Source organism: Carassius auratus, chromosome 46 (assembly GCF_003368295.1).
Source record: "Carassius auratus strain Wakin chromosome 46, ASM336829v1, whole genome shotgun sequence".
In the NCBI taxonomy this organism is placed as follows: domain Eukaryota; kingdom Metazoa; phylum Chordata; class Actinopteri; order Cypriniformes; family Cyprinidae; genus Carassius; species Carassius auratus.
Window position 1 is genome coordinate 9,445,999 of NC_039288.1, and position 22,824 is coordinate 9,468,822.

Here is a 22,824-nt window from a genome sequence, read left to right on the forward strand (position 1 = left end):
CAAGGCAATGGTAAGGCAGAGGAAACCAGCTGGGTGACTTTTGTTAGAAAACACAAAAGAGACGGCATATGCACTTTGACATACCTTGCTTAGCAAATGATTGGGAACGAAATATCATTCAAACCAGCTGTACAAAATCACTCCGCCTCATCCATACGTGTATGTTTACACAGCTCAGAGCACAGTGCATTAATTTGATGCATTAATTTGGAAGAAACTGGTTGAAAAAAATTATGAGGATATGGAATTTACAAGAAAGGTATTTATTAACTACAGGAAAATCTAATTTTGAAGAAAAAAAAAAGAGTCCAGAAAAATATTGCTCAAACATCTAAACAAGTAAAATAAAGTTTAAAGCACTCAAGACTGTGATCAAAAATGTCAACTTTTCATTTGATTTCCATCACCAGAAATACATGAACTTTAAGTGGAGAGGAAATCTGGAAGAACACACGTTTCTGGAGTTCTTTTCTTTACCATATTTTCACCTAATATAAAAATGCAAGCAACTGACCTCAGGTGTTAACAATGAGATTACGGCGAAGACGAAAAATAATCTTAAAAAAAGAAACATCATCGTCATTTAACATCCAAGTGCGCCCTCATGTGGTCACCAGCATTAACCATAGAGCGTTAAAACTCGAAACCTGAAATGTGTAAGCGTTTCTTTCAATAGCTTTAACAAAATATGAATTATGTAATAACACGTGGGCTAAAGATTTATAAAAAAAAAAAAAAAAAACGAAAAAAAAAAAACGAAATACTTTATGAGGTGTGAACAGGATTTTTTATATTACAGTACTTAAAGCCACAGTTTTAAAGATTCACCACTCATATTTTATGCAGTCGTTTTCCGCTTAATATGAATAAAAAATTAGACATTAAGACATTTAAACGCAAACTTTAGTTATGGATGCTATTGTCAGTCCCTATGATGCTATATAGATCTATATATGTATTCTTAACGAGACAAAGCAGATACTCTTAATAAAAAAAAAAAAAAAAAAAAAAACACTATGCATGTATGTGTATATATATATATATATATATATATATATATATATATATATATATATATATATATATATATATATATACACACACACACACACATATATATATATATATATATATATATATATATACACATACATACATAAATATATAGACACACACGTAAACTTTATATAAACCTGCACTTTCCTCAGGTATAGGCATATTTGCATATTTATGTTTGAATACATCTAATAATGTACATGTCATGCACAGCGATGCCTTAATTCCAAAAATGTTGAAAAAATATTTAAAAACCTGTCACAAAATCATCTGAAAAGTAGTTAAAAATGTGTAAGGGTCTCCTTAATCTCTTACTGTACGAGTCAATTTTTATTTTATTTTTTTTAAATCAAAACATTCTGGTGAAACTCAATCCACAACAGCACACCTAAAACAAGATCTTAGTCTGGGAAATTTGCAAGATTATAGCTACTTTTTTATAAGCAGTTTAAACTGCATTCAATACGTATAAATTATAAAAGTTAAATCAAAAGTAAAGGAAGATTCAAATCACAGGTATAATTGTGAGCAGTCAGCACTGTAAATCAAGGCCTGTGCTTACAACATATTAATATGAAATACAGCCCGTTTTAATTTTCTCTTTTAGTCACAAAACAAAACCAAAAACTAGATGTTGTATACAATGCCTGTTACCCAAGTATAAAAGACATTTGAATTCTCTCTAGTAAAGATTGTGGTATATAAGTGTGTACTAAGTAGTACTTACTAACTTACGTACTATGGGTTTTGAATGTAGACAATGTAGTGTCGTGGAGAATTAATGTAATAATTTTTTACTGCGTCTTTGTGCTTTAGTGGGTGTGGACTGGATCACTTTAGTTTTCCTCCGCAACACTCTCCTGTCAATCACTGGAGGGTCCTCCTCTTCTCCGGAACTGTGTTCAGCAGCTTCATCTTCCTCTGTGCTCCCCTTCTCCTCTTCAGTGCTCGTGAAGTTTTCCTCTTCATCAACCACCTGTATAACAACAGCTTTGCTCAGTCTTCTGGATGTGTGCTTGGGTGTTGGTGGGACGGGTTTGATCCTGCCTCCTCGAAGAATTCGAACGCCTGGAGAAGAATCTTGAATTTCATCGGAGCTTTTCCCCTCATCATCATCATCTTCAGTGGTGGCAGTGTCCTCCTCTTTTTTCTGTTTATTTTCTTCTTCCGCCTGAGGAAAATTCTTTTCCTCTGGCTCCTCTTTTTCGGAGTGCTCCACTGCAGGTTGGCTTTCCTCTGTCTCAAGTGTCTCATCGGAGGCAGTCTCATCTTGTTGGTTCACAGCTGGCTTCTCTGTTTCTATAATGACGTCTTCTCCACCTGCTGCACTAGGAGACGTCTCCTCGTGTGGAGTTTCTAGCTCAGGTGGTCCCTCTACTGTATCACTGTCCTGCACAGAAGAAACACACTCAACCAGGTTGGCTGGAATGACTGGTGACTCAGGAACAGCTGGTGAATGATCAGTGTCTTCAGTTTCCTCAACTGCTGAAGCTACATCCTCAACTGCAGGAGCTACTTCCTCTTCCTGGTCCTGCTGAACTTCCTCTTCCTCCTCAACTGGAGGAGAAACTTCCCGTTTCTCCTCAGTAACAAGTTCTTGGTCAATCTGCTCCACTACTTCAGAAACTTCAGGGGTGCCAATGATGTCATCCTTAACGAGACAAAGCAGATACTTTTAATTATAAAAAAAAAAAAAAAAAAAAAAACACTATGCAATTCATTTTTCCTAAAATGTTTCAAATATCCAGGAAGAGATTGGAAAATGTTGAGTAGGGTTTTGAACTTGTATTGCTCATGTTAGTACCACAGCTTAACATATTAAATCACACTGACTGCTATGAAAACTAGAGAAATTAATACAAATATAAACATTTATAAAAAGGATTAAAAAAATATGAAATGACCCAAATGGTAGTGTATACAGATTGCTCAAATCATGTAACAGTACAACCTTAAACCGAACTTAAGTTCACCTGTGATTCTCCCTCTGTCTCTATCTCTTCAGCTGGGCCGTTTTGGTTGACAGGTTCAGCCTCTAGAGGGAGCTCTTGCGTGGTCTGTGCACCATCTGCTGTGACTGCTGACTTCTCATTCTCTTCTTCCTGACTGACACTAATTTCTTCATCGACTTCTGCCACCTTCACAGAGAATCAAAGAATTGGAAACCTGAGGTTTGGGCTTGTACATACTTGCATGTGTGAACTGACAAATCTGGCATTCAGAACATATTGTTTTATGAACCACAAAAAATAATTTGCATTGGCAACTTATGTAAGCCAACTTGTTTGGCCTCATATTAAACCAATGATGAAATATATTGTACCACATAAGACAAGCCACAAAGGATGCTGCTGTGTCCCTCACCAGAATTTCTGTGTCTGCTGGGCCCTCCTCCACCTGGACCGAGGTTGCTGCTCCTTGTTCTCCTCCAGTTTCTCCATCCAGATGTTCTTTAGTCTGAGGCACAACAGCATCAGGTTCTATCTCTGCGTCTGGTTCGATCACTCTATAATCAAATTACAGGTTACAAATGACAAGGAGGACAATACAGTAATTTAATCCTGCTAGATTTACATTCCATTTCTTGGTACAGTTTTCAACATTGTTAATAAGAAACTGAGTTTTTAGAGACCTGCAGATTTTTTCAGGTCGGTTCTCCACGTTGCTCTCTTCTGGTTCTTCCCGCTGCCTTTTCTTTTGTCTGCATTCAGTACTGCGCGTGCGTGTGGATATGGGCAACTCACTCATTTCTTGAGTAACAGGATGAAAGAAAAAGAAAAGGGATGAAAGAAAAAGAAAAGGCTTTCACACCAACTTAAACTGTCTGAATTGCCAAGAAAGGGTGTTTTTAGATTGATTAAATAAAAAATCCAAACCTGCTACTTTGAGATGTTTGTTGACTACCACCACCTCCTCCTGGTTCAACCAAAATGAAAACAATTCACACTACTCAGTCAAGGGTTAACTGATTCTTTAAATGCAAATATCTCACATTCAAAATAGAAGCACAACAATTAAGCAATCATGTGCATGTGGAGTCTGAATGACTAAAGGAAGCCCTATAATAGGTTCAGATCCACCAGAAACCATTAAACTGTTTCTTAATTACTGAAGCTAAACACAAACCATTGATTGAGTAACTGACAGACTCAACAAAACATTGTTAAATAATATCTTAATGTAAAAGAAACCCTATCATATGGCTTAAAAAAAGACTTGGAAAGTTGCTTAGTTGTGATTTAGTCAGCAATTTAAAAAAAAAAATGCTTTTAAAGAGATACATTTAGAGAGGTACAGTAACGGTCCACATGCTAGAATGCTTTTCTGAGAATATACTACAAAAAGACAGGATCACATTTACCGTGATGTCCATGTAGCTCTCCTCGGTCATCTCCACCTCATTAACCGCAACCTCTCCATTTTTGCTTACTTTTGCTGCCCATGAGCTGTGATTGCCTGTATGGAAATGGACACAACAAATCTATAATCTAATCTATAACTCTAATAAATATGTGAAAGTGAGCTGATAGTGTGATGTCACTTGCAATGGGATATACTGGTAAAATCTGCTATTTTAAGAAACAATACAAAAACTGTACAACTTTTAATAATTGCGGGTCAGGAAGAGCCAGTGCAAAAGCTCACATTGAAGTGCCATGGAGTCAAGTTTGTTTGCCACTTTCACTTTCTGGTAGGGACCTCCAACTCCTTCCACCTCCCACAACAGGTCCACATCAGCCGGGTATGTGCTCAGGTACTTTCTGCATACTGAAGCATATTTTTTTTTTTAATTACTCTTTATATACATTTAGAAAAACATATAAAAAGTTCAATTTCTTTAATATGTACTTAATCTAATTGCATAATATATAGTAAAAGTTAACAAGTAAATAATTAAATGTATACTGTAAGTGATATATACACCTATGTTTAAATTACAATATTGGGGTAGGTACGAAAAAAAAAAAAAAAAAGAAAGGCTGCATTTATTTGATAAAAAAAAAGAAAGAAGTCATTTATTCCTGTGATGGCAAAGTTGAATTATCAGCAGCCATTACTCCGGTCTTCAATGTCACATGATCCTTCAGAAATCGTTCTAATACATTTGCATCTCAATAAATTAGAATGTCATGGACAAGTTAATTTATTTCAGTAATTCAACTCAAACTGTGAAACTTGTGTATTAAAAAAATTCAACGCACACACACTGCAGTGGTTTAAGTCTTTGGTTCTTTTAATTGTGATAATTTTGTCTCACATTTAACAAAAACCCACCAATTCTCAACAAATTAGAATATGGTGACATGCCAATCAGCTAATCAACTCAAAACACCTGCAAAGGTTTCCTGAGCCTTAAAAATTGATCTCTCAGTTTGGTTCACTAGGCTACACAATCATGGGGAAGACTGCTGATCCGACAGTTGTTCAGAAGACAATCATTGACACCCTTCACAAGAAGGGTAAGCCACAAACATTCATTGCCAAAGAAGCGGGCTGTTCACAGAGTGCTGTATCCAAGCATGTTAACAGAAAGTTGAGTGGAAGGAAAAAGAATGCACAACCAACCAAGAGAACCAGAGATTTATGAGTATTGTCAAGCAAAATCGATTCAAGAATTTGAGTGAACTTCACGAGAAATGGACCGAGGCTGGAGTCAAGGCATACAGACGTGTCAAGGAATTTGGCTACAGTTGTCGTATTCCTCTTGTTAAGCCACTCCTGAACCACAGACAACATTAGAGGTGTCTTACCTGGGATAGGGAGAAGAAGAGCTGGACTGTTGCCATTGGTCCAAAGTCCTCTTTTCAGATGAGAGCAAGTTTTTGTATTTTATTTAGAAACCAAGGTCCTAGAGTCTGGAGGAAGGATTGGAGAAGCTCATATCCCAAGTTGCTTGAAGTCCAGTGTTAAGTTTCCACAATCTGTGATGATTTGGGGTGCAATGTCATCTGCTGGTGTTGGTCCATTGTGTTTTTTGAAAACCAAAGTCACTTCACCCATTTACCGAGAAGTTTTGGAGCACTTCATGCTTCCTTCCTTTGACCAGCTTTTTGAAGATGCTGATTTCATTTTCCAGAAGGATTTGTCACCTGCACACAAAATTACCATGGTGTTGGTGTGCTTGACTGGCCAGCAAACTCACCAGACCTGAACCCCATAGATTCTCTGTATTTTCTAGAGGAAAATGAGAAACAAGAGACCAAAAATTGCAGATGAGCTGAAGGCCACTTTCAAAAGAACCTGGGCTTCCATACTACCTCAGCAGTGCCACCGACCGATCACCTCCATGCCATGCTGAATGGAGGCAGTAATCAGCGAGCCCCTACTAAGTATTGAGTACATGTACAGTAAACGAACATACTTTCTAGAATAATTTTTTTGTTTGTTTGTTTATTGGTCTTATGAAGTATTCTAATTTGAAGAGATTGTGAATTGGTGGGTCTTTGTTAAATTTGAGGCAAAATCACAATTAAAAGAACCAAAGACTTAAACTACTTCAGTCTGTGTGCATTGAATTTATTTAATACACAATTTTCACAATTTGAGTTGAATTACTGAAATGAAATTTTCCACGACATTCAAATTTATTGAGATGCACCTGTAAATATGTATACAGTGTCCTCCATAAGCATTAGAACAGTAAAGACAAAATTGTTCTGTTTGTTGTTGAGTCAAAAAAATCTGTAAATATGATTAAAAGATGAATAGGAGACAAAACTACAGAATGTCACATTTTATTATTGGGTGATTAAACACAAAGATGTTTTACCAGCTGAGATCATCATCACTTTTAGAGTTTCATCTTCCTATCTGATGTGAGCATAAGTATTTGAACAGTTGCATCACAGGTCTTTCTAAGTGTTCAGCTGTGTCCTGTTGCATTAATTCTTCATATATTAAAAGTAGGGAATGTGTTTTATCAGTTATATCCATGACTTTTGCATTCCTGCATTCGACAATGACAAACACAAACCAGGATGAAGAAGAGGAAGCCGAATCTGAAAGAAAAGCAACCATGGATGCTAAAAGAAAAGAGGAAGTCAATTAGAACTATAGGAAAAACAATGGAGAAATCAAGATTTTGGAAATTACCAGTGACATCAGCAACCAACGACAACCTGTAAAGCTTGGTGAAGGTGGTGTCATGGCATGGGCATGCATGGATGTCTCTAGAACAGGACCTCTTAGTTTCAATGTTGACTTAATGTATGATGGCAGTAACAGAATCAATTTGGAAGGGTACAAAATCATCTTGGCTAATATTCAAGAAAATGCCACCAAATTCATTAGAAAAGCACTTTATATTGGATCAGGAAAATGACCCAAAACACCCTGCCAGTTCAGTCAAGTAGTTTATCAGGACAAATAAATGTAAAGTCTTAGAGTTTCCAAATCAATCTCAAGATTTAAATCAGTCTGAACATTCATTTCACCAGCTGAAGAGGAGACTAAAGAAAGAAACTCCCCCAAAACAAGCAACAGTTGGAATTGGCAGCATTAAAGGCTGGGGGAAAGCATTTCAATGCATAAGACCAAGAGTCTGGTGATGTCTATGGGTTGCAGACTCACTGCTCTGATTGCATGCAAGGAATATGCCACTTAATATTAGCTTTTTATATCTGCCTTAAATTCAACCATTCCAATACTGATGCTCACATCAAAGAGTGAAATGAACTCTAAAAGTGCTGTCCTTTTTATTTGGTAAAACATATGTGTCGAAAGACCTAATAATAAAATGTGACATTCTGTAGTTTTGTTGCATATTCATCTTTTAATCTTTTAATGTCTTGACTCCACATCAGAGAAAGCGATTTTGTCTTTAATGTTCCAAAACTTATGGAGGGCACTGTATATATTTAAATACAGCTTTGGAGTAAATGTCTCAAAACAGCTACACTATAACATAACATTTCAACTGTCATTTGTTTACTAAAGCTCAACACAGTCACTTTATTCAAATGTTTTTTTTTTTTCTTTTTCTTTTTTGTACAGCGTAAGGCTACAAACTAGTAATGGGGCATTTCAAATTTTAAAGAAGTGAAGCAGATTTCTTACCCCTTTGCATTGCTGGTGTTAAAGGGTATTTCACGCCCAGTTCATCATCTGTAAAGGAGTCTACAAAGTCCTCCAACATCTGCAAGCCATGACCGTTACCACGGTGATCCTTCCGCACAAATATAGAGTCCATGACAGGAAGCAGATAGCACTGGCTCACAAAGCTATTACACAAGCTACCTGTAAGAGAGAACGAACACAGCAGATGGACGAGAAGTCTTTTAATTATAATATAAATTTTCTACAATTTATAATTATGACATACCCCAAATAGAAAGTCATAATATAAAAACAAATGTATAAGAAATTATGGCATACCAAGCCATAGTTTTGAGAACAAAAGAAAAAATGAAAGTAATAATTATGACAAATGTGCTTATTTTAATGAGGTGCAATTTCTGTTTTCTAACTGTAATAATGACTTTTTGTTTAAAAAAAAAAAAAAAAAAAATCTTACACTTGTTATGACTTGCACTACTGTCTGTTCATCCAGAATACTGAATGATCCATTTGCACATTTTTTCAATGCACTTTTTTAATGTCCATTGCACTAGTGTAAATGATGTTCATAGTTTCTGCTTGTAGTGTACATACACTTATTACATAATCTATCTGTATATCATGCTGACAGTATTTAAAAATCTGTAATTTATGTCCTTAGTACTGCCTTATCTGTACATTTATTTGTTGTACATTTGTAACATTGTTAGACACTTTATATCCTGTACTTACTGCTCATTGCACTTCTGGTTAGATGAGGACTGCATTTCGTTGCCTTGTACCTTACATGTGCAATCACAATAAAGTTGAATGAATCTAATCTAATCTAATCAACTACTTCTCTAATGATAGACTAAAATGTCATAACCATGTCACAACTAATCATAACATGTTTTTTTTTCTTATGTGTGCTTCCATAGGGCATAACTTTCTATGTCTATCAAATCTTTCACAGGACAATAATAATAATAATAATAATAATGTTATTTATTTCGCAGTTGAAGAATCTACAACCTCTCTGTACAAGCCAAGATCTTTATTACTATTCAATTCAATTCAATTCAATTTCAATTCAATTTTGAATTATTACTAGGCCACACCACAGAAGCTTGTGAGCTTGCCTTCTCATAAACTAGGCAAAGCCTAGTCATATATCTCACTCATCCTTTAATGAAGACACTGTAGATTGTTTTATGATGTAAACTTATTCACACAATGGGCAGAATAAGCAATGTATCTACTGTACAGCACAGCCAGACTCTCCAGGGAGAAGGACCGACCTTTAGATTTGACGGAGTAGAAGCCCACCGCCTCTCCATTCTTCCAGAGGATTTTCGCAAAGACATCTTCTCCATGGCACAGGAATGGCACCTCCTTAGAACCCATTTCCATCGTCCGATAAATGATACGGTTCAGCACGTATAAGACAGTCCTCTCCCCGACAGACCTCACCTGCACAAATACAATTATTCACAAAAGAGAATAAATTGCATTTTATAAAGTTTATCTGACATTTCACTTGGAGATTGAGAAATTTTAATTAAAATGACAAAATAAACAAACAAACAAACAAAAATGAATGGATGAATTGACAATAAGATCATAACATACATTGAGGAAATAAGTTGAATTCTCATTTCATGCTGACTTTAAACAACAGGCGTACAATATCATGTAACAGTCAAGTTAAAAAGATGATAATCCTGCAGAGGAGATCCAGACTGCCTCACAGGATATTAAACACATGGAGTGTGTTATGCTACACATTACAGTGGAATGTATTTTTGAGTGAGCAAGAAAAAGACTGCCTGTGTACATTTAAAAATCTTTCTGGACTGCATTCTGCATAAAAGCCTATGTATGCAAAGAGTAGTGTCCGAGACAAAAACACCTCTCACTGATCAGCCACAAAAAGAAACAGCCTCAAAAAAAAATTCTGCTTTAATTTATGGTACTTGGAAAAGAAGCGACATTCTAAAAAGACACTGTTCAAAGTACAAAAAATGTGTCTGAATAATTTCATTAAAATGCTTCATGACCAAGCTTTCAAAAGAAAGAATGAAAGGGAGAAAGAAAAAGAAAGAAAGAAAGAAAGATTACCTTCACAAGGCCTTCTCTTGCAAGATTTGACGTTCTGAGAATATCTTCCACGGTGTACCACTGGCCAGCTAAGAACAATGCCACAGCTAAATAAAAAAAAAAAATAAAAAATGATAAGAGAAGGGAGGTGAAGAAGAATAAAAGTAAATAATAGGCTAAAGAAATTCAAATATAACTTTTCTGTAAGACAATCCATGATGTTATTGTCATAAAATCCATTCATGATGTTATCGTGATAGGTATAAGGGGCAGGAAAGTGGACTACCTGTGAACTGGTCCTCAGGAGCAAACAGAGCCAGGACTTTGTGTTTTAGATTTGCTCCATAAAGAGGAACAAACCCGACACTGGCAGGGCTGATCTGGATCTAAAAGAGCAGAATAGGATTCTTAAAGAAATATGGCAGCCTACAGTTTAATCATTGGTGAGGCACAATGAAAGTGAACAGGGTCCATTTTTAAAGGGTTTAAAGACAAAAAAAGTACTTGCAAAATTCATTACTGTATTACTTGAGCTGTTTTAACTAATTATTATATTTTTAGGAGTTGTATTAGAAAAGCAAAATTGTGAAATTGGATACAATATAAATTTGCACAGAAAAGTTTCTTTTTTGGTATCATCTGATATTCTCCACATGATCTGAGCTCTTGTGTGTGTGTTTTACCTTTCTCATGCTGGGCAGGGTAAAGTATTGTGTGTTATCTGGGTTGCTGTAGAGCAGTTTGTTCATGTAGCTCTGGGCTGGACCTTCCAAGTCCTCCAGTCTGCCAGACACCAACACATCTACAGGGAAATCCATCCCTGCAGGGGTCAGAGGTCACAAAAAAGGAAACTTTAGTGCTCCGTTGAATGAATTCAACTGTTTTTTTTTTTTTTTTTTATCACTGTATAAAACCCCTACTCTCAAGTATTTTTTATATTTGGATTCTTCAAAACCTTCTTTGGGTCAGTCAGCATCATTGTACCATGGGATTGTACAGATACTTCAGAATATAGTCAGTTAAAATAAAAAAAATGTTGGCAATACAACCACAGAGGATTCAGTAGAAAGCTAAATTCTAGCCATTAGATAGGAATAAAAGGAGGTTTAGGCCATCCTTAAAAATATTTTGGTTTGCAGTAACAGTAAAAAAAATTTTTTTAACCCTCTGGGGTTCTTCATTTATGAGTCACACTCAGGACCTTCGGGTCAAAAATGACCCAGAGGCCGGGATTCAGGTATACTTTTTTTCAGTAAAATCAATCAAATGTATTTTTGTTCAATAATATTTTTTCTTTCTTTTTTTGTGTTTTGAGAGAATTTTATGATAATAATAATGAATAATGAATTTTTATGCAATAATTATGATCCATTTTTTCCCATTGAATATAATAGAAAATTTATATATATATGTATTTTTATTTTTATTTTTATTAATGCTGTATTTTATTTTAAAGTACAGCCAAGGCCTATAGAAAACAATTTTTTAAATTAGATTGGTGCCATCTGGTGGACAAATTAAGCATTTTTATCATGCAATAGCACATTTTTACCACTAGAGAGAATGTACAGCTCTCTGTAGAAAGGCTTGTGAATTCTAGTGATTTTTGCACATATTTGCCTATTTATTTCAGGTTGTGGATTTTAATATATAATCACAGATTCTCAAAGACTATTTTTGTCAAGTTTTTTTTTTGTTTTGTTTGTTTGGTTGATTTAAATGGTAATTTCAAGTGCCAGTTTTACTTTATAATACAGTCAAACCTGAACATTGCACTAGAAAGAGAACAAATGGAAAGCATTTTGTTACCCATTGTTTTAATTCTAACTTAATAAAAAAAATTACATTATTTAAATCATAACATTTTTATTTACCTTTTATTATAAACATTTCCATTAAAATTATTTTTTGCAATTCAATGAACAGTAACTCTTCAAAATTGCCAACAGCAATTATGAACAAAAAACAAAAATAACAGCAAACGTATAATCATTTTCAAACAGTACATGTAAATGGAAAATAGAAAAATAAAAAAAGTGTCACGCTGGGCCTGGGTCGCTCGAATAGGCCTGGAGGTTACTAGGGAAGAATTCCATCCTTTGACCTTACTCTGTTTGTGCGTGTGTGCGTGCGTGCGTGCACACGTGCTTGTGTGTGTGTGTTTGTGTGTGTGTGTGTGTGTTCAAGAGAGAGACATGGTGTGTGACTTTTGCATTTTGGATCCAATGTCTCCCCTTTATTTGATTCATTGATTTTATTTCACATATTCTCACATATCTCTGTTACAGTTTCACCAGTCTCATATTTCCCTATGTGTGTGTGTGTGTGTGTGTGTGTGTGTGTGAGTGAGTGTGTCTATTTTGCAACCTTGATGGCTTACAGCCTCATGCTTTTATTGCTGTGCACTTTATTTCTTACATTGATGAATAATTTCTTTTATTTCACACATTTCACAAAATTAGCTTTTGCAATGATACTTTCATTTGTGTGTGTTTTTGTGTGTATAAGTGTGTGTGTGTGTGAATTTTTTTGTCTGTTTTGCACTCTTGATGTTTTAGAGATTCACCCCTTCACTGTTGTATGCTTTTTTTCTGCATCGTGGCTGATTTGTAGATTGTACACACAAAAAAACTCAGTATTTTCATATTTTTGCAAATTTCCCATTCATTTCCTATGTCGGGTCATTTTTGACCCGAAGACCCTGAGTGTGACTATTTTTTTTACGACCACTTAGACTTTTAAAATCCTGTCCCCAATTTTTTGGGGTGTTCATATACCAAGTACCAAAAAAGTCACCAAGTTTCGGACCATTCCGATGAAGCTACGATTTGTAACATTTTTTTAAAAAAAAATTTCGGGTCATAAATGACCGAAGAACCCCGGGGTCAGTAGGTCGGTCTATATTTTTTTTTTCAAGTTTCAATGTAAAAAAAAAAAAAAAAAAAAAAAAAAGTACAATTTTGGTAATGGTGATTGGTGATTACATAGGTATGAATTTAAACAAATTAGCATATCGTGACGTCACTGACTGGGTCTTCAACCCGTGCCTTCGGGCGCATCATTGGAAACCTCATTTTGATGCAGGCTATATAGACCACAAACAAATTTAAATCTTTGTCAAAAAAATTGTTGATTGCATGAATTTCAGATGAGAAGAAAAAAATTAGGTACTGTTATACTGCTTTACTTGTATCCACCGCTAGGTGACAATGCAACCTACAAATGAGAGACAGTTTACTTTGCTTTCTTGGATTGTCACTTTGAAAAAAATCCCGTTTGATTTGAGTGACAAGTGTTCATTGAATCGATTGTAAAATCGATTTTGCATGTCTAGATGCATTTTATACAGCAAATAACACCAGATATAGGTAAATCCACGGACAACAGGTAGGAAGAATGTAAAGGTAAAGACCAATATTTCTGATGATTGATTGGCGTGAAGTTATGTGCACAATGACAAACAGTAGAGCAACATTCTGGAAAAACAATAAGCAAAGTGGACTGCCATAATCAAAACATTTACTGCAGGCTTCAACGTGGCTGTTTACGATTAGAAATGTAAAAAATAAAAATAAAAAAAATATAAATATAAGATACAGATTCGGGCTAGAATCGCCTAGGTATTTTATACCTAGGCGATTCTAGCCCGAATCTGTATCTGTATGCATGAGACTGTCTGAATACCGGCAGAATTCACATTTCTGTTGTAAAAAGAGAAACACTGTGCAGAAGTATTATTTGCTGTTATGTGTGTGTCCGAAGCTGCAGTTGCGGTGTGATGAGTGTTCCAAAAAAAAAGAAAACTGGACGCGCTCCGAGAGAAGGCCGTTAAAATTAATTTCCTATTTTTATTTTCGAAACTTGTGTTGGTTGGTCCAATCGATTCGTGCAATAGATTTTCGAAGTTTTAGACTAGAGAAGGGATGGGAAAAGATCTGGGCACAGTTTTTCCAGAATTTCGTGCCAAGTTAAAGCGGTGTCGAGCTGTTTTAATGAATTTTTTAGATGTATTATGGTGCCCGAACCCATATGACTTTAAACAGTTGACCGCAAACATTTGATTTACTGCAGCAGCAGCCATCATTACCAAGCGCGAACCGTAGACTTTGACAGTGAATGAGACTAAGCGAACACACAGGCCATAGTTTGACATCCGACATCCGTGTAAACATAGATGACGTCACGTAGTCTTTGTTTGTATGTAGGCCTAGGCAATGTATATATTTACTGAAATATAATTAATATTATTTTATTGCTTTTGTATTAGTTGAGGAGAAAAAAAAATCATTGGTCGGTTTTAATCCAAATGTACAACTGGCAAGTCGGTCGGACTAAAAAAAAAACTGACAGGGTCGGTCGGGTTACGGAAAACAATAATATTTTTAAGGATGGCTTTATTATGACACAGTGAAGTATTGATCAATATAAGCCAGACAGGTTGATTGGGAACTTCATGTTGCATCGAATTTAGTGTCTGCCTGTCAAAAATTCTGCAGACAACATTGAGCTGTTACGTTCATGGATTTCTGTTCCCTTATTTGGTCACCTTCCTTTTCTTGTTTTGGTTAATTGATTATTCCCCACTTGTCTCCAGTTCCCTCATTACCTCCTGTGTGTTTAAATACCCGGTCTGTTCAGTTCCTCTTCGTCCATGATTGTCTATGTCAATGCTGTTATTTGTAATATTGTGAAGTTAATGTAATGCTGTATTTTGTCTGTTATTCCCCTTCATTATTCCAGTAAACTCCTCATTTTGATCACCATTCTCCTCAAGCTCTTTATCCTTACGTTAGCAGACACCCTACTTGTAACAGAATCACGGACCTAAACAGTGTAGTTTATTTAGCAGTGTTTTTTCTCTTTTATTCTTGTTTTCCTCCCTCTCCCGGAATGGCCATTCCAGCAGTCCGTCTCTATGCCTGGAGCAACTGGACCGTTCGCCGGAGGTCCCCGAGAGGATTTCGCCACTTTCGTGGAGTGGGTGCTGGAGAAAAATGGATCTTCATGGACCATCAGCACCGCCGAAGAGGATATCTTCAGCCCCACTCCCGACCCAGAGACCAGCCAGCCACCATCACGCCGCACGGAGCCAGACCCCATCGCAGCAACAGAGCTCGAACCTTCCACTGACAAGGAGCAGGACCTCTAGAGCGCGACTGACCAGATGTGTGAGCCAGCAACACCGTGTGTCGTGGGAGTTTAGTGGAGATCGAGGGCGTGGAGGAAAGCCCTGCACACACTTCTGCAACTGAGGGTGAGCGGTTTTCAGTTTCTGGCAATGATATGGAGCAACTTATGGACTATGGAGGTAAGCCCTGAATTTTCTGTTTCTCCGCTGGTTCTGTCCAGCCCTGATCCCCCTGTATACCCTCTCAATCTCCCACTCCCACCTCCTCCAGTCAGGTTCTCTCCTCCATTTCCGCTGGTTCCGCCCAGCCCTGAGTTTTCTGTTTCTCCGCTGGTTCCGCCCAGCCCTGAGTTTTCTGTTTCTCCGCTGGTTCCGCCCAGCCCTGAATTTTATGTGTCTCCTGTATTCCCTCCCAGCCTCCCTCTCCCACCTCCTCCTAGACCTGCCAGTTCCCCTGCTCCACTTCCGCTGGTTCCGTCCAGCCCTGATCCTCCTGTGTTTCCTCCCATCCTTCCTCTCTCATCTCCTCCTAGACCAGCCAGTTCCTCGACCTCATCTCTGCTGGTGCCAGTCAGTCCCGCAGCTCACCCTCAGTCCGCGCCATCTGGGCACGATGGTTCGCTGCTGGACTGCCAGTCTCCAGCTCGGCCTTGGCATGTGGATTCCCTGTCTCTGCCTCCAGCCTCCAAGCCCTGGACTCTTCCTCGGTCCTTCAACCCAACGGCTCCGCCTTGGCTCTTAGCTCCCTCGTCTCCACCGTGGCCTGACATCCCACCTGCTCCACTGGGCTCTCTCGTCCCTACGGCTCCACCTTGGTCAGTTGTCGACCATCCGCCGCCTCGGGACTCCATTCCTCTGGCTCTGTCAGGCTCCTCCTTCCCTCTGGTTCCACCTCCATCCTCAGTCACTCCGGCTCTGCAGCGGTCTTCCAGGACCCCGCCTCTGCCTTGGTCGCCTGAGCCTTCTGCTCCACCTAGACCCTACGGATCCTCGGCTTCACCCTGGCTCTGTGGCTGCGCTGATCCATCTTGGGCTCCTAACCCACCGGTGCAGTCTCCGCCTGTCGACCCCCTGGTGTCGTCGGTCCCTTCTCCAGCATGGCTCCTCCCGCCGTCGAAGCCACCGTGGATCTCCATCCTGGCTGGTCTCTGGAGGACCATCTGGCTCCTCCTGCTCCGGGCTCCTCCCTGGTCCCTACCTCCATGCTCCCTCTTCATCTGGTCCTTGCCTGCTCCTGGCCCGCCACCAGAACCCCCACCCTACCTCCGCTGGTATTCCTCTTGCGGTGCGAGGACTCACCTTTCCGGGAGGGGGCGAACTGTTACGTTCATGGATTTCTGTTCCCTTATTTGGTCACCTTCCTTTTCTTGTTTTGGTTAATTGATTATTCCCCACCTGTCTCCAGTTCCCTCAGTACCTCCTGTGTGTTTAGATAACCGGTCTGTTCAGTTCCTCCTCGTCCGTGATTGTCTATGTCAAGGCTGTTATTTGTAATATTGTGACGTTTATGTAATGCTGTATTTTGTCTGTTATTCCCCTTCGTTATTCCAGTAAACTCCTCATTTTGATCACCATCCTCATCAAGCTCTTTATCCTTACATTAGCAGACACCCTACTTGTAACATGAGCTTTGTTTAGTGTAATCTTAACAAAAATATTTGACTTTCTTAATTGAGATTTAGATTAAATATTAAGATTAAATCTTAATCTCACAGAATCAGTTTGGGTAAAGAATAATTCAATAGTCATAAGGGATGTGTTCATGACATAAGATCTCTATCTTCATTAAATCTCAACATTTCAACTAATGTGAAAATGGTTCTCACGCTAAGTATATATATACTTAGCATGAGAACAATTTATATATATATAAATAAACATTAAATGCAAACAAAGCTGAGAAAAAAACACAAATTCATAAATATACATTCTCTGTTCCAACAGTGCAGACACGATCCTGAACATCATGGCTGGCTGCTGTCCATCCTCAGCTGGCCTCAATGAATCCTCTACTGTCAACAACTATCTGTGTCAAGCTGACAATCAGACCGAACAGTAGCACACACACACACAAATGCCTGCTCAAACATACACACATATCCAAGCTTCACTTATTTAAAAAAAATTATATATATATAAAAAGGCATGAATGAGTGTTGTAGTCCAACAGATCACCATTTTTTTGTATCCAGAGGTTGGGGAGATTTTTTTTTCTTCGTTTTTTATAATTTAACATAAAAGTTAAAGGCCTATATCTAAGTGATGTGATCTTTGAAATGGAATCTATTGATGGCTGCCATTGAAATCATGACTTCTAACACTGCTATGTTTTTGCCTTGTTTAAATTTTCTAGATTCTACAGCTGTGACTTTGGAGGACACAGCACACACAAGAAATCAATATGTCTGTCTGTCCATCCAAGCACACCCACACAATCATACACCATAGACGTGACCCACAAAAACCCAACCAGCCACCAAACACCCCCACAACATCCTACATTCTTCCAATGGAATGCATGATCTCTATATATGTGCCAGAGGGCCACACCACAGGACCCGAGTCTCAGAGTGGTTGTTTATTATCAACACTAAAAGCACAGCTCACTCAGAAGTCACTTACTAAGCAATCAGTTTTCTTATGGTCAGTGTGACAAATCCTTGCATCTAACTTGAACCAGCTGTGAAATCTGTGTGAGGGAATTTTTTGCCCTCGTGTGAAATTAATGACCTCATGGAATGCGATTTAACTTACTTCTTCAAGATATTTTATCACTGTAACGTTAAACAATAAGGGCAAAACTCGAACAAAACGAAAAAAAAATTAGAACAAGTCTAAATAATAATGAATAAATGATAAATTCAGACTTGTCAATTACATCAGTTAATAGAAATGCACGCAGATTCAGGAATCAGAAAGTAAACAAGTTAAGTGCGTACGCTCATACTTTACCCAATATTTGTGCGCCCTCGCACCTGCCTCATGCACATCTCAATCGCTCTTTGATTTAAGTAAAATGTCCAGAAATGTAATGTAACATAACAGCACAACGTCTCAGACGCGGCCATCCCCGACATATTAAATAATGGATTATTAAGTTACTAAGTAGCCTATATCTAAATAAACTGCATCCCCCAGTACTGGGCCGTGCCAGCTCAGTTCAGTTCAGTTCAGTTCAGTTCGCTTTTGCAAGACGCTAGAAACTACCAATCGTGCACGCGACTGGAGGAAAACTGTCGACTCACCTTAACCCTGCTTACGATGTGGTTTTTATGTGTTTTATATTTTCCTTTGAGCGCGTTATTTACCAGTAGCAGATTTAATCACGTATCCTCCGCTTGTTAATAGCATCAGCTCTTGTGCGCGGTCAGCCTTGCGCGCGCGCACCCGTGGAGCTGCTTTGTACGGAATGTGAGAGGTCTCAAATATCCCCAAGGTAAAGGATTTGAGCAGATTACTATATTTCTCTTATGTTTAAGTGACCTGAGAAGCAAACTATGGCAAATAAAAAATAACACTGAAATAAGAATAAAACAGAAGCTAAATAGTTAATAATAATAATAAAATAAAAAACTAATACAAATTCCTAAAATTCAAATGAAAATGGAAAATATAATTCTATATATGCTGTATAGTACAATGTCAATAACTCATAAAATTCTAGATATAAGAAATAGGAATGTACTGAAAAGTGCATGCAGCACACATAACTAACGTTCATAAATGTTGATGGTAGCAGAGAACTAGATTTTACACGCATAATTACACTTGCTTCATAAATTGAGTTAGCTTGAATTTAAAGCCATGATAATCCATGTATTAATTTTGTTATTTTGCTAGACAATTCTGACGTTTTGACGGTATCAGAGAGCTCAGTTTTGTGTGTGTGTGTGTGTGTGTGTGTGTGTGTGTAATTTACAAAGTATCTTTCGTATGCATACAAATTAATAATTGTAAAATTCTAAATGACAATTGCTATATCTCATTAGTATTTGGAGATCTGCTTAATGAACACTACATTCATTTTATAAGTATTTTTTAATTATTATTTCAATTTGTAGTTATTTTGCACGGGTAATATGGAAAACAATGCAATAATTAACCAACTCATTATCCGTTCTTTTGTACACTGCAGGGGGCGACAGAGAATAAACTTTCGACCTAAACCCAGACGTCCAGTATTAGTGCTCTCCAGAATGAGTCCATTATTTTTGCAGGACAGGCGCATCTCAAAAAATTCACGAGTTCAAGCTTACATATAATAAGCTGAAGTATGATAATGCATATTTTGCGTGGAGGGATGCTGTCAATGGATAGATGTAAGTCAGCTGTATTTATATGGTGCTGATTAACTTGATTGTGCTCCAACGGTGTTTGATTAGGCTAAGTATCTGATGTGCTTCTCCCTAACCTTATAAAACATAATTTAGAATATCATGGAAAAGTTCTTTATTTTTTGTAATTTAATTAAAAAAGAAAACTTTCTTATATTCTAGAGTTGGCTGGCCAATCAAGCACAGTAATATAATGGTCAGCAAACCACTTGGAAGTGGTCTTGGCACTGTGGGCAGGTGCCATATATAAATCGGCATTTCCATTTCCATTGACTTTGGACTTGATAAAACACAATGGAGCAACACCAGCAGACGTCATGGTCATGGCAACCCAAATCATCATTGACTTCAGGAACTTCATACTGGACTTTGGATTCTGTGCCTCTCCAGTCTTTCTCCAGACTCCAGACCTTGATTTCCAAATGAAATGCCAAATTTACTTTCATCCAAAAAGAGGACCTTGGACCACTGAGCAACAGTCCAGTTCTTCTTCTCCTTACCCCAGTTGAAATGCTTCTGATGTTTTTTTTGTTTTTTTTTTCTGGTTCAGGAGTGGCTTGGTTTTAGGAATGTGACTGCTGTAGCCCTTTTCTTGAAGATGTCTGAGTGTGATGACTCTTGATGCACTGACTCTGGCTTCAGTCCACTCCTTGTGAAGCTCTCCCAAGTTCTTGAATCTGCTTTTCCTGACAAACTTCTCAAGGCTGTGGTCATCACTGTTGCTTGTGCAGCTTTTCCTTTCACATTTTTTTTTACTTCAAGTCAACTTTTTATGAAAATATTTTGATACAGCACTCTGTGAACAGCCAGCCCTTTCAGCAATGACCTTCTGTGGCTTACCCTTCTGGAGGGTGTTGATGATTGACTTCTGGACAACTGTAAAGTCAGTAGCTTTTTCCATAATTGTGGTTGCATGTTCTAAACTAGCCCACTTTCAGGCACAATCCTATGAAACTTTTTTGACTGTTGACGTTATTAACGTGCTTTAATGTCGGAAATAATTTAACCACCAACGCTTCTAATATTCTCTCTGAGTTTCCATGTTCCCTTTCAAAAATTAGCAATGATTTCAACACAAATAATACAAAAACTCATTGTTCTTGTTGCCATGGTAAACGAAAATTAACCATGGTTTTGTTACTTGAAATAACAATTTACATAGAAGTAGCCTACTAAGATAATATTTTTTTGTGTGGTTATAAAAACAGACTTAAGCCAACAATGGCCTTTACAAGGACTTAAAATGCATTATATAAAAACAATGAGGCAATGAGGATTGGTTAATTAATAATTGTATGGTTTAATCGAATAACACGTAGGCTATAATGTAGGCTAATACAAAATAAACAATTTATGTAGATAACATGCTATTACAAATGCCTGCAAAGAGAGCCAAATTGCTGCTGCTACACTTGAGCCAATCAAATCCTTGTTTAATAGGCTATTGACCAAACATTTAATTCAAATATTACCTTAATCTTCAGTTTTTGGCCACCTTTTTGCTATAGATGACACAGCCTTTATAATTTCTTCAACAAAAAACATTAACTTAACATTTAACTTAATTAAATTAACCATGGTTTAGTCATAAAACTGCTTAATTTGCTTTTGCATAATTTCTGAAGGCTTGAGACTATAAAATCAATCAGACAACTGTATTAATAAAGTCATAGCCATTGTAACAACTGTCTGAGCTACAATTGTAATTTGTTAATAATACAATTTATTTACTTTTATATTTTATTTAAGTTCTATTTTGACCCCATAGTAGTTTTTTTTCTACTTCCATAATATTTGAGGGAGGGGGGCACAACAATGCAATCCTGCTTAGGACACCCATTTGGCCAGCAGTGGCCCTCATAGCACATATTGAACTGTACCGAAAAATGAAACAAACCGAACTGTGAAAAATATGAACCGCTCCCCTAGCCACAACACACCCACCACATGTGAAGTCAATTGGATGAACGGTTCTCGAAATTCTCTTGGGGATGCAGAGGGCCAGACATTTCATTGATGAAATACAGTCATCTGAGTACTTCAGATCATAATGTATGCAGTATATGCGTAATATAAATGGCCCTTAGCAACCTCTCAACAAAAGCCACATCCATGTAAATGACCAAAGAAAAAGCAAGGGGAAATTCACGCTCAAAGTCAGAGCCTTGAATTGCATTATAACCTTGTGACACAAACCAATCACAGTCAAAGGTGGCTTTCACAACAGCCTCATTGTTTGGCCCTATGTAGCTTTTTTTTTGCTTGTGAATGGCTAAAGTTTTGCCCAGTTCCGCTGGTTCCATTTCATATATTGCTGTCACCTGCAGCCTCTCCAACATTGGTTACATGTCTTCCTCTTTCATTTAGACTTAAACATGTGACAAAACAACACATGAGAAGTGTCATAAGATGGAGTTTTTCTGTTTGTGGTGAACCCTCAAGATTCATTCAGCTGGGAAAAATAGTGGCAGTTGTTACACTTCATCAATAATTTTCAACCTACAATAAAGCACAACTTAGAGAGTTATGTTGCATTCATAAAACAATTCAATTACAAAAGTTAACTGACATGTTATGCCTGTTTCGCAATGCAAGCGTGAGTGGCTCCTGAGCAGCGTGTTAGTAACTATAAATTGTCACTGGAGCAGCAGATGCACCAGAGTATTCACACTGACAGTGATTGTACAGCGTCACAGCAGCGGATCCAAAGCTACATATTTCTTTACAAAGAGAGCTAAAAAATTTGTTTTAGAGGTTGGTCAGTTATAAACTTGAATGTTTTGTAGTCTTGAAAGTTATAATACAGGGATTCACGTGAGGGAAAACATGTTTCATGTTTCAGTCATTCTCAAAATATAGAACCTGCTGTAATGTTATTATTATTATTATTTTAATAATAGCCTGCATACTTTTACCATAGGGGCTTACCCAAATATGTGGTATTAACTAAGTTATAGCTCACTGTATGTCCATAATCTCCATGTCCATTTCTTATAGAAGCTGTCCATATGCTTTATATAAATTACTCATGATTAGCTCCGTTTTTGTAGCTGATCGAGATAAATGTGTATTATTTGTTGGATTTGAACTGCTCATTAGGTAAAGTAAGAATATAAAAATGTATTAGAGCTGAAAAAAAAAATCGTCTATATTAGGACCACTTCCGTCAAG

The 22,824-nt window shown here is 37.4% G+C and overlaps 1 protein-coding gene across 2 annotated transcripts; it reads right to left on the reverse strand.

Moving 5' to 3' along the window:
* Positions 1-1,334: 1,334 nt before the first annotated feature.
* Positions 1,335-18,715, reverse strand: LOC113064095 (soluble lamin-associated protein of 75 kDa-like). 2 transcript variants are annotated; one of them, XM_026234646.1, is made up of 13 exons: positions 18,565-18,715; positions 10,875-11,011; positions 10,478-10,577; positions 10,213-10,298; positions 9,393-9,564; positions 8,113-8,292; positions 4,702-4,824; positions 4,418-4,512; positions 3,933-3,972; positions 3,689-3,806; positions 3,421-3,562; positions 3,030-3,194; positions 1,335-2,707 (listed from the first exon to the last, which is right to left on the reverse strand). In XM_026234646.1, the coding sequence occupies exons 2-13, from the start codon at positions 11,007-11,009 to the stop codon at positions 1,835-1,837; spliced, it is 2,229 nt and encodes a 742-aa protein (XP_026090431.1). In that variant the 5' UTR covers positions 11,010-11,011; positions 18,565-18,715; the 3' UTR covers positions 1,335-1,834. The 2 variants fall into 2 exon arrangements, with proteins under 2 accessions (XP_026090431.1, XP_026090430.1); XM_026234645.1 differs by having other exon boundaries at positions 18,628-18,679.
* Between the last annotated feature and the right edge of the window lie 4,109 nt (positions 18,716-22,824).